The sequence below is a fragment of the Lactuca virosa genome, chromosome 4 (assembly GCF_052849685.1).
Source record: "Lactuca virosa cultivar CGN04683 chromosome 4, Lactuca_virosa_CGN04683_v6, whole genome shotgun sequence".
In the NCBI taxonomy this organism is placed as follows: Eukaryota; Viridiplantae; Streptophyta; class Magnoliopsida; order Asterales; family Asteraceae; genus Lactuca; species Lactuca virosa.
In genome coordinates, this window is record NC_136429.1 from 90,210,897 (window position 1) to 90,223,138 (window position 12,242).

At 34.5% G+C, this 12,242-nt stretch overlaps 1 protein-coding gene across 1 annotated transcript; it reads left to right on the forward strand.

Annotated features, from left to right (window-relative positions):
• Window positions 1–1,906: 1,906 nt before the first annotated feature.
• Window positions 1,907–4,207, forward strand: LOC145106270 (uncharacterized). The gene is made up of 5 exons (XM_079043282.1): window positions 1,907–2,201; window positions 2,618–2,819; window positions 2,894–2,962; window positions 3,055–3,187; window positions 3,407–4,207. The coding sequence occupies exons 1-5, from the start codon at window positions 1,940–1,942 to the stop codon at window positions 3,959–3,961; spliced, it is 1,221 nt and encodes a 406-aa protein (XP_078899408.1). The 5' UTR covers window positions 1,907–1,939; the 3' UTR covers window positions 3,962–4,207.
• Window positions 4,208–12,242: the final 8,035 nt, after the last annotated feature.

Below are 12,242 nucleotides of genomic sequence, written 5' to 3' on the forward strand. Positions count from 1 at the left end.
TCACACCTAGTTTAACAATAACGTGCTAATAAACAGGGGCGTATCCACCATATGCTTAGGTAGGTCCTAGGACCTACCTAAGTTCTCAATTTCATTTAGAATGTATACAATAGAAAAATTAGGAACTACCTTAGAAAAAATAAAAGACCTACCTTGAGTTTGTTTTTTTTTTTTTTTTAATTTCTTAAAAAACCATTTAAAAAGAGAAATATATAAGTTATTAGGGCAATTTGTTATTTTAAATTATGAGATTGATAACAAAAAGTTAACCACTCTTAATCGACACTTTCAAAATATTAATAAATAAATAAGTTGTTCTAATAAAATGAAAGCCCACATGCCAAAGACTCTCACTCTTCGTTCGCCGCTTTATCAGTGGACTAATAATCAACTAGTTTTTCTTTAAATCATACGCATTTTTCAGTTATATTTCAATCGGTTTTTTAAAATTTTTAATCGGTGGCACAAAGTACATGAGCCGATTGAACTGGTTCAGTTCTTTTAAGGTACATGAGCCGACCCGACCCGACCCCAAAAGTGTTGTTGATTTTTTTTATTGGCCTCACTTAATTTAGGAACCACGTGATTTTTTGTTCTACATTCGCCACTACTAATAAACTATTATAAATAAACAATTGTTTTTGTAAACCTTGAAAACATAATAATTTTGATGATAAAAATATTACTATAATAATTTATAACGTAAATATTTAGAAAAATAGCAACAATTCTATTATTTACCTAAAATTGGCTATTTTAAATTTTAAGTGAAATTACGATCACTTTAGTAAAAGTGGGGAGATGAACTTGTCAGCTCTAGGGATGAGATTTAGAACCGGAAAACCGGACCGGAACCTGAACCGTTAGAACCGGAATATATAGAACCGGTTCCGGTTCCGGGTTTAAAAATTGGCTTTATCCGGGTTCCGGGTAATCCGGGTCTGGGTCCATCGGGTCCGGGTAAACCGGGTCTAAAAACCGGAACCGGTGTTTGGAACCGGAACCACTTTTAGGACCGGAACCGGTTTTTGTGAAACGTTTAAAAGATGCATATCTCATTCGTTTCAACTCCGATTGACATACGGTTTTTTCCAACATGTAGTTTAGAGTTTGTACATGATTTTAGACTATAAAATTTTCCATTTTTAGTTTTATATTCATTGACTTACAGTCCCCCAAAGTCGAGATATCAAAACTGGAAGTTTTTAGTTTTTCAGTTTTTTTGTATTCGGTGAAAGTTTTAAAACATGCATATCTAATTCATTTGAAGTCGGATTGACATGTGGTTTTTTCTAACTTGTAGTTTACAGTTTGTACATGAGTTTAGACTATAATTTTGTCATTTTTGGTTTAACATTCAATGATTTACAGTCATTCGAAGTCGGGATATCAAAACTGAAAATTTTCAACTTTTCAGCTATTTGTTTTTGTACTTTGTATTATGTGAAAATGTTAACACATGCATATCTCATTCGTTTAAAGTCGGATTGACATGTGGTTTTTTCAAGAGTGTATTTTAGAGTTTGTACATGATTTTAGACTATAATTTTGTTAATTTTGGTTTCATATTCAATGAGTTACAGTCCCCTAAAGTCGGGATATCAATATGAAAATTTCAAAGTTCAACCCACTAACTAGTAAGTAATTACCCAAAAATTCCGGTTTTTTCGGGTTTTCCGGTTCTAAACCCACTTTATCTGGTTCCAACCTACCCACTTTGATGTTTCCGGGTTTTTCGGTTCTAGACCCACTTTACCCGGAACCGTACCCGGAACCGAACCGGTTCCTATATACCGGTCCGGTTTCCGGTTCAACAAAATCCCGTTAACCGGTTCCGGGTTTTCCGGGTCCGGGTCCATTCGGTCCGGGTTTGGACCCACTTTCATCTCAGCTCCTAATAAACCCTAGAACTCGCTCTTTCATTCTGATAAACCTCTCCATGGGAAACCAGGACGGAGGCGTAGTTCTTTGTAGCACAAACCCACCCATGGAAATGGAATCATACGAATCATCATCATCTAAAGGCTGCGACGAGTGTAAAACAAACGATTTCAAGTACAAATGCCCAGGTTGCTCCATCCGCTCTTGCAGTCTCCCTTGTGTCAAAGCTCACAAGCAACGCACTGGATGCACAGGCAAACGTCAACAACAGACAGAGTTCGTTCCTCTTTCAAAATTTGATGATAATCTCCTTCTCTCTGGTAAATTCCCAATCAAACTCACCTTTTGAATTTATCCAATTTTTCGAATTCTGGTTCTACTTATTAGCGATTAGGATTACGAACTTTTAGCAAAAGGAAGTCTTCTGTAGTTTGCTGATGTTTGTATCATCAACCAGTCACTTAGTAGTTTGGTGGGTTTCAAAATGCCAAAAAAACATATTGATGCTTGAATTTTTTGATGGGATATTTATTAGCCAGTTCTGAAAATTAGCTCCTTTGCGTTGGAATTTTCATTACATTTACAGTTATTTATTAATTTGATACTTGAAGATTTCGTGAAATTATGTATACATCATGACTCGGGAGATGATTTGCTCACTTTTGATTGAAAATTCTAACCAAAGATGAGTTAACTAACAACTACAACGGTTGTGAATTTGTTTATTGGCAAGCAGATTACAGTATGCTGGAAGATGTGAAGAGAATAGCTGATTCCGCCAAGAGAATGAGAATGCAAATCTGTGGGAAATACTACAGTGGGCTTTCATTCCCTCTTAAACACTTGCTGAAAGCTGCCAAGAATAGGAGGATTAGACTTTTCTTCTTGCCAACTGGAATGTCAAAGAGGGAAACCAACAAGACATACTTCAACAACATGTAATCTTCTTTACACTTCATCTGATTTCCGTTTTGAAAATACTATAACATGTTAACAATCATTGTGTTTTCAGGAAGAAATCTATCTTTTGGACGATAGAATTGCACTTTCATTCAACCAATGTTAAGTTAATTGACCATGAGTAAGCATCTTTTCTATATAGATGTTGAAAAAGTCAATTTGGTCTTTCAATTTATAATTGTGAACCTGAGCCCCTTACTTGTGTTGTTTTAGTGTGCATGAAGATTCAAATCTTTACTCGGTGATTGAAAACCATCTAAAACCTGGTCCAATAAATCATCCATTAAAGCTGTTTTGTGTTGAGCCTCTTGAATCTCTAAGAATTTTCATTAGTAAACACCCAAAGGTATTTTCTATCTCAACCCTCTTTATATTATCTTTACTTATAACTTATTATTTATCTGTTTTGCATATTCAAGTTGACCAGTTAGGTTTTTTGTCCTAAAATATGCTCATAAGTTGTAAAAACAAGCCAATATAATGGTAAAAGTACAACTGCTTTACTTTATTCAGTTATATAATATTATCTTTAATGTTTCAAATTTTTTTTTTTCCTGTAATGTAGCAACCAAGATCACCATTTCGTGAGTTGGACAAAAACGCCCCCATACGTGAGCAGTTAGCCAATTTAGTGATTGTAGAGTACCCTGTGATTCACGTTTTACTTCCTTCACATATCCCTGATTTTAAAGTTGTTAAAGACATTGTCCCACGAAGAGTGCAACCTAAGTTGGACCCGGTCAACGAAAGTCAACCGGGCCCGAAAGGCGTGTTCTTTAAGGAAGAAGAAATCAAAGATGAAGATTCTTCAGATTCTCATGTCGTTGATCTCATGAATCAATCAAATAGCAAATCAGAGACTCTTGTTGTTGATGATGCTAAGAATGATGATAAAGATAAAGATAACAAAGTTGGAGCTGTTGACTTGATGAGTTTTGACTTTGACCCGGAATTGATGGATGTTTATTCTCATTTAATCTCTGAAACAAATCCTGATGATTTTCTTGATTTGGATGGTTTGTTGTATAATGAAATGCAACTTCAAGATAAAGATAAAGAGGGAAAGTTTGGAGGTGTGAAACAAGAATTGGAGGAAGGAGAGATACCAGATTCAGACTAACTTTATAATCTTGAAAATTACACAAATTATATGTTAAAATTTTGGATATATGAATATGAGAGGTTTTTGAAAGATTAAAAAAAATTGCATGGTTGATGTCTATTCAAATTCCCAGTCCTTTATGTATGTGTATGCTGTGTGATGTGTGTGTATATGTAACAAGGGGCAATTTGGTCAAAAAAATTGTAGCATAATGACATTTTCTTTACACTAATAGTTACATATTTACAATTTTTCTCATTTTAACATACATATCCTTACCGACTATATTAATAGCAATTTGTATTTTATTATTTATATATCATATCATAAGGAACTCTTTATAAAAGTAAAAATAAAATACCACTAATACTAAACAAAAAAAGAAAGAAAAACGTTATTAGGCATTTTTTAGGTATTTAGGTCCAGGTTTGGTATTGGGGCAACTTTTCGGTGATGGGCCATGCATTTGCATAGAAATAGAAAATAATCAGATAGATTAGATCGTTAGGTTGCTACAGTTTATTTCCCAAAAGTCACCTAAATGTATTTAAATGTATATAATTTTATTAATTAATTTGTTTAAAAAAATATTATTATTTTAAGATTATATCTTTTCTAATCATAACATTTCAATTGCTAGTTGCTACTTGATGTTTGGTTGACGTTAGTGGGTAAGTTGGCTCGAAAAATGAAAAAGGACAAAAGATATATAAAAAATAACGGTGAAAACATTCAAATGGATAATTTAGTTGGATTTAATGGATTATATGATGAGATTCAAGTGTTAGAACCTTGATTCCGACATTTGAGATTGAATCGAATAAAAGGAAATTGTTTAAAATGAATTTATAAGTGAATTAACATGTTGAATTTATTGGATTACATATACGCAACAATTTCTTTTTCGATTTTATGGACATGTTGAATTTGTATGGTCTTCAAATGGCAATTCGATTATAATTTATGGGCTAGGTTTTAGGATTCCTCTTTGGGTCGCATTTTCAAACGGCCTATCTTATCAACATTTTCATGTACATGTTTCTACACACAAAAAAATCATAACCATCTATTTAACAATATTTATAAAAACCTTTATATTTTATTTATATGCTAAAAAACTCTTACATTTTCGATTACATTTCACATTAACTCAAATATCCATTTTTTTAAAGAAATTATCGGTTGTTTTGTGGTATAACATTTATCTTTTTCATTTTTAGGTTACCATGAAAACAAAAATAAATGACATTACCTCTTGTCTAAGATTAAACGTGCGGAATAGACAATTTACTCAAGCAAAAATAAGTGATGCCACCTTTTCTTTTTCCATGTCAACCTAAAAACGAATAAGATAAATGTCATAACACAAAACAACCGTTAACTTCTCTAAAAAAATGAATATTTCGGTAAATCAGAAAGGTAACTAAAAATATAAGGGTTGTTCTATATATACACAAAATGTAAGAGCTTTTCTGAATGCTATATGATTGTGTTTTTCTAACATTTTCGCCCATAAAATTAAAATTATAGTTTTTGGGTTTTAAATATATATTTAATTTCAAATGAGAAATAAATACTATAGTTTTTGGGTTATAAAATGTGGCCACAATAGTTTTCTATAAGCTTGTTAAAATACAATTTGTCTATTTTATGAAATATCTATTTTAACCCCTGTTCGACATGAAATATTTGAGAGATTTTGGGTGGTTTTAGATTCATTTAAAGCTCAGAAAAAAAAATAGTTTCTTTTGGTTTTAGGAGTTTTTATCTTTTATTTTAAACAAAACCCATAATCAAAAAGTTATTTAATTTTAAATAGCTTTTAAGACCTTTTAGTTTCTTAGTTTTTTTTTTTTTTTTTTTTTTTTTGTTTTGTAATTTTACATCTTTCAAAATTAACATCTATTTTTATCAAACACTTTTAGACAAAAAATAATTATGACTTTCTTCTTTCAGCTATCAACTATCTTCAAGCTTTTAGCTACCGATTAATTTACTAAACCCATCATAAATCAAACAGTTTTTTAGCTTGTTACCTAACCCAGTCCTCTTCGGTCCACTTTACAAAGTAGTTTCGGGGTAGCTTTAAGCACAAAGGCATTTATCAATTATCATATACGCATAAAGAGCACAAACTCACTCACAAGCATGACAATTGACAAATATTTAATGTTACAGGGCCCACAAAGTTAAGCCCGAGAGATGTAAACCCTAAAAGGCTAACCCATAACCTTTTAAAACCATGACATGGCATATGTAAAGTTATTAGTGAAAATAAAAATAATTCATAATGCAAATCAAAAACTGACGACTAACATGTATTTTGATAAAGCTAATATATAATATAAACTCCACGTTGAAAATTAAAAAGAAAAAATATTTAGACGAAACTCGTGTTGTTGATAATTGTTAAAAGAATAAAATGGGGATGCTAAAAATAAACCCTAAAAGGACTAAAAAGATAAAGTAAATGAACATATTTTTGCTTACTCATATAGATTCAAAAATTAACGCTATCATTTATTTTGGTGTCACTTCATCTTATTAAATGTTTTGTTTAATTCTCTACGCAACTTGGCTTGAGAAATTAACTTTTTTGAAGTACATGAATATGTAAATGCATCATTTGTCCTTTAGAAAAGGAATCATAATTGTAAACAATAAAAAGAAGGCCAACCTTAAAATAGGTTTGATAGATGAGAAGAATGAGTTTATTGGTATGTCCTAATTGTTTTTTTTTTAAACTACAAATTCAATCTATTGCTAAACTACTTTAATTCAATCCATCTTAAACGAGACTTGAACTATCGATTTCAGAAAACGAGAACAACAACTAATACCAGCAGACTAGAAGTTATTTGGTCGATATGATCTAATAATTGACTACATTATAACAACCTTTTGGACCCGTAAGTGGTGACAATGGATTGATGTAACTTGAAAGATATGTTTGTCAAAAGTAGTTGTTAGTTGCTAGAACTTAGAACTTAGAAGTCGGAAGCTATAACTTTTATTTCTGTAAAATTGTTTGTTTGACAAAATTAGTTATAGGTTTCTAAATTATATAAAATGAAAATATAAAAGCTAAAAGCTCTCAAAAGAAAATAAAAACATACTTAGTATCTTTTGAATTATAAGTATTTTGTTTAATAACACTCGATGACTATGGATCGTTGGAAGTTAATTGGCAGATGATGGGAGCTTCATTTGCCTATTACTCGGTCGATTTTGGATTGGATAAAGTGGATTGATACTATTACTCTTAATGGCGTGCAACAAAAAGGACTAGATGCATTACCTTTTGGGTTTTTTGAAATTTTGGAAACAACTTCATATTCAGAATGGATAAACCTAAAAAAGCTTATATCTTTGACGATATTGTGTCTCTTTTTTATTATTTATTTATTTTATTTTATTTTATTTTATTCTTTTGCGGTTAGTAATCAGTGTAAGAACCGTAGTCTGAATTGAGAATTTGGGATGATCGGCTTCACAACCCCTCTTTAGTTATTATTACTATGCAATATGTTTTTTGCTTGCTTCTTATTACTCTTCTAATCAAAATTATGCTGTTCCAAAATACGTCCACTTTCGAATGAAGTTTTTGTTTTTTTTTTTTTTTGTTTTGTTATTTTTTTTTTTAAATGATTGTATGACTCTGACAAATTTTAGCGATAAGTCGGGTAGTAGCACAACCAATGTGTGAAAGAAAGACATTCGAGAAGAACAAATACTAAAACTAAGGGGCATATGCCCCATAACTAAAGCAAGAAAAAAATGTTAGACTAACGAAGTAACAACTATCCCTAGCTAAAACACAAGTGGGGATCATCCCTAGTCAACAGAATCAGACTCACTAATGTCCTCTACAACGCCTTCAACGAAGTGTTGTATCTTTGAAGGCAAAGGTTATGTCATCTCTCTTTGGTTCATGGGGACCTTAAAACTCTCAAATATTCGTTGTTGAACATACTTGAAGTCTAATTAGAAGCATTTGTCTTTCAATTTGTCAGCAATTTTAAAATAACTGATAAATGTCTGGCTCTAGGGTAAGACATGAACTTAAAATGTGCATTTTATACGCATATTCTTGGTAAAAATGTAATTTAATTTTAAACAAATGAACTTGATGAATAAAGCAAATCCAAACTTGTATTTTTGGGCATCTTCATTGACCCAAGCCACTTTTTCTCAAGCGACTACTATATCCATACTTTGAAGTGAGATTTGCTTTTCACAATATCCATAAAGGCATAAACTTTGGAATGTTTCTAAGCATATTATATTATATGAATGAAATGGTATTAAAGCATTGGAGTATATTTTTAAAACATAAATGCATCTGTCAATTTGTCATACTGATAGCATTTTTGGGAAGAGGGGAGGATATTCCAATATATATATATATATATATATATATATATATATATATATATATATATATATATATATATATATATATATAATACGTGCATAATCAAGGGGCAATCGTAAGATTCGTAACATTATAAATTCATGTTAATAACATAACAACAGATTTTGATTAATTTTTATATTATGCAATATACTTTTTTACTATAAAAGCAATGTAACTTAATTATTATCCATTTGATAGTAATTTACTATGCTTGTTGGCATGTTATATAAATTACAATTTTATTTGAAAATACCAAAATGTCCATAGTTGCTACAATGCAAACTTTATAAATCTTACGAGCTAAACAAAAATAAATAATTTCAAAATAATCAAAACATTACCTTATTTTCTTATTAATGTAAAATAAAAGTTGTATTTTTTTTTGAAATCCAAATATTTATATAGAGTTTGGGGAGTTGGTTGGAAAGTGGTGGCATGTAAGTGAGTGCCAAGAAATGGAATAAGCCACAACTTTTGAGGATAAGGAAAAGGCTCAAACTTTTAAAAAGGGTAAAAGGGAGGCCCCAATCTTAAACATGATGTACAAACAAGTAGGGAAGGTTGAATTTAATTGGTTAAATGACCACATGGGTGGGGGGGGGGGGGGGGGGGGGGTGTAAGGAGACAATCCTCACATGAAAGAAACATGGGGTTTCTTTGCTTTGCTTCTACTGTTGAAGGCAATTTCTCATTGTAGTCTTCTTGACCTCCCCCACTCCCCAGCCTTCCCTACAACATATCCATTCTCATCATCGATAGGAATATACCATTCCAACTTATAGTATCAGAGAGTGTAAATGTTTAAATGATGTTATTAATTGAAAGACATGATTCACACATTTATGCCAATACTTCAAGAACATATACAAAGATATCGGGTAGTGTAACTTAACAATATAAGTTTAGCATATAGTCATTCAAAATGTTGAGACGGTAGTTTTTTCTCTTCTTTTACATTTGTATTTTCATAATTTGTTGAAAAAGTGCATGCCTATAAATGTATTTTTGCTAACATTTCTATAAAAGCATTGACCGCAAAGAACCAAAATAAAATAGTTTAAAATGTGTATTAAAACTCTTTCGGAATTTAGATGTAGCCAAAGACGGCTCAACCAATTTAGAGGCTCTAAGCGAACTAAAATTTTGGGCCCTTTGGTCATTACTATTTGATTAATAACAACAATCACCAAAACAACTATAAATGAACAATCATAAACTAGAAGTAATAGATTATATAATGAAATACCTGAGAATAGAAGATAATGGAGAAGGAAGAATAGAGAAGGGATTGAAGGAAGAACAATAAAACAGAGGTTGTGTAAATCGATCGTGTTTTGTGGTAATTGAAGCGTCGCCGGTTTCTCTTGTTGATTGTGGTGTCAAGCGTGCATATTGTTGCTCTTGTTGATTATGCGTAAGAGGTTGCATACTATCACTGATTTTTAAAACAGGGGCCCTTTACAATTAGGGGCCCTAAGTCATTGCCTAATTTTTTACATTGTAAGGCCGACCCTATCGTAGCTTTCCTTGACTCGAGTACGAATCTTCTGCTTTCAGGAGTACGGGCCCATACTACCTTCCACATCTATCCGTACTTTCCTCAAGGATCGTGTGACGCCCCAAAATTCATGACTAAAAATTTCCTTTAAAATCATTACTTAAAACATAATTGTCAAACCATAAACGAAACCATACATAAACCAGAGTATTAATTCCAAAACATATTTTCATTATCAGAGTAAAACATATCATGCTGTCTAATCAATGGTGTGTGCCATGCGATCACCCCGAGCTCTTCCCTCCGCTACCGGAAGTACCTGAAACCAAAACTGAAAACCGTAAGCACGAAGCTTAGTGAGTTCCCCAACCTACCACATACCCTGCATAATCACATACTGTAAATACTGGGCCACGCCCGCTACTTTTGGCCTCACCCACTACCTCGGGCCTCGCCCGCTACAACGGCCCCGCCGCTCCAGGCCCGGCCTGGCTTTGAGCCCCGCTCGGATACAGATCTGTTTCTCTTAGGCCCCGCCTGTCCCTGGGCCCTGCCCGCTAATCATATACTAACACATAAACATACCACAACACATAACCAAACATATACTACTGAATCCTATTCTAAGGTCTCGCCTATCTTGAGCCTCTCCCTTGTCCTGCTACTGATGAGTAATGGAACCCCGTCCACACTCCTTCTGATAGTGAGATACGGGCCCAACCCACACTCACTCCTTTCCTAACTTGGGCCTCGCCCCTGCACTGCTGCTAATGAGATATGGAACACCGTCCACACTCTGCTATTTGTGAGTTTCGGGACCTCGCCCACACTCACCTCCCTACCAGGCACATACATGTATCACACAGATAACAAGTATATTCTATCATGCAAACCATTCCTTGGGCACCCGCCCGCTATCACTGGACCTTGGTCCTGAATATCATACTAGCATATAGTGCCTAGGGCTAACCCCCGGGTCTTCCTACTCATTACTACATGGGCCGGCATTGTGGCCGTAGACCCATCCACACAAGGGAAACTCACCTCCTACTGCTGAAGCTGAACCACGAAAGCACAATCCCGAATTACTGCTCCAAACTCCAACACCTAAAGCCATCAATGAACCATTGACATAAATATCCAATTTACCATAATACCCTTGAAGTCAATCGGTCAAAGTCAAAGTCCTGGCCAAAGTCAACCTTCCTGATTGACTCTACTCGCCGAGTCAACCCATAGACTCGCCGAGTTCTTAAACTCAGAAACTCTCATAATACGACTCAACTCGCCGAGTCACCCCAAGACTCGTCGAGTTCAACGATCTCTGAGTCCCATCCTGTCCAACTCACCGAGTCACCACTCAACTCACTAATCTGTGCCTTAACTAGAAGAGGTTGGGGGGTCTGCGACCTGACTCGTCGAGTCCAAGAACAGACTCGCCGAGTCCATGACAATCTTCAACAGATGCGCCGAGTTGTTCTTCCAACTCGTCGAGTCCCTGCCCATCATCATACAACTCGCCGAGTCCACCCATATGACTCGCCGAGTCTTTTCAGTCCTTAATCCATAAAGTGGCTTTTCGAGCCATACAGGGGCTCCAACCCATAGATCCATTCTTCTAAAGTCTAACCCCCACGTAAAGTTGCAAACTTTACGTGAAACCAAAGAGCTAAAGGCCCAAAACACTCTAGGGCTAGGGTTTAAGACAAAGGGGCTTCACCAACAATTCATTGACTGCTGCTTTAAGACATTCTGGACCATCATAACCCTAGATCTGAAGTAGCAACCTCAGATCTAAGCCCCAAACCCGAAATAGATCTCAATCTTACCAAAATAGCCCCAAAATCTCATTCAAGAATAGATCTAGATGCAAAAAGGTGAAGGTAACAGCTTATTACCTCCAAGATGACCTCCCACTGAAGAATAATCCAAATCTTTGTAAATCCCCTTGATCCAAGCTTCTTGATCTTCAAGATCTCTTCACAAAAACCACTTATCTAAGCTCCAAATTGCTCCCAAGGACTCTCACTCACGATTTAGGGTTTCTGGATCTCAAAAGGGTGGTAAAGAGGCTGAGGGAGGGATATGATGTTCTTTATATAGGGTGCAAACCCTAAGATTAGGGTTTTTCTCGCCCAGACCAGACTCGCCGAGTCCACTTGCCGACTCGCCGAGTCGGTCACTTACTCTATGACCCGAATCCCGCTCCGACTCGTCGATTTCTTCCCTGGACTCGACGAGTTGACTCCTTAACTTAGAGCTTTTCCTTTCTTTTCTTGGTCTTTCTGATTCTGGGTGTTACAGATCGCTTCGAATCCTCCAAGTCACTCCCTTATCCATACATACAATCATCAGCAAGACAAGGCTCCCAACACTAAATCTCT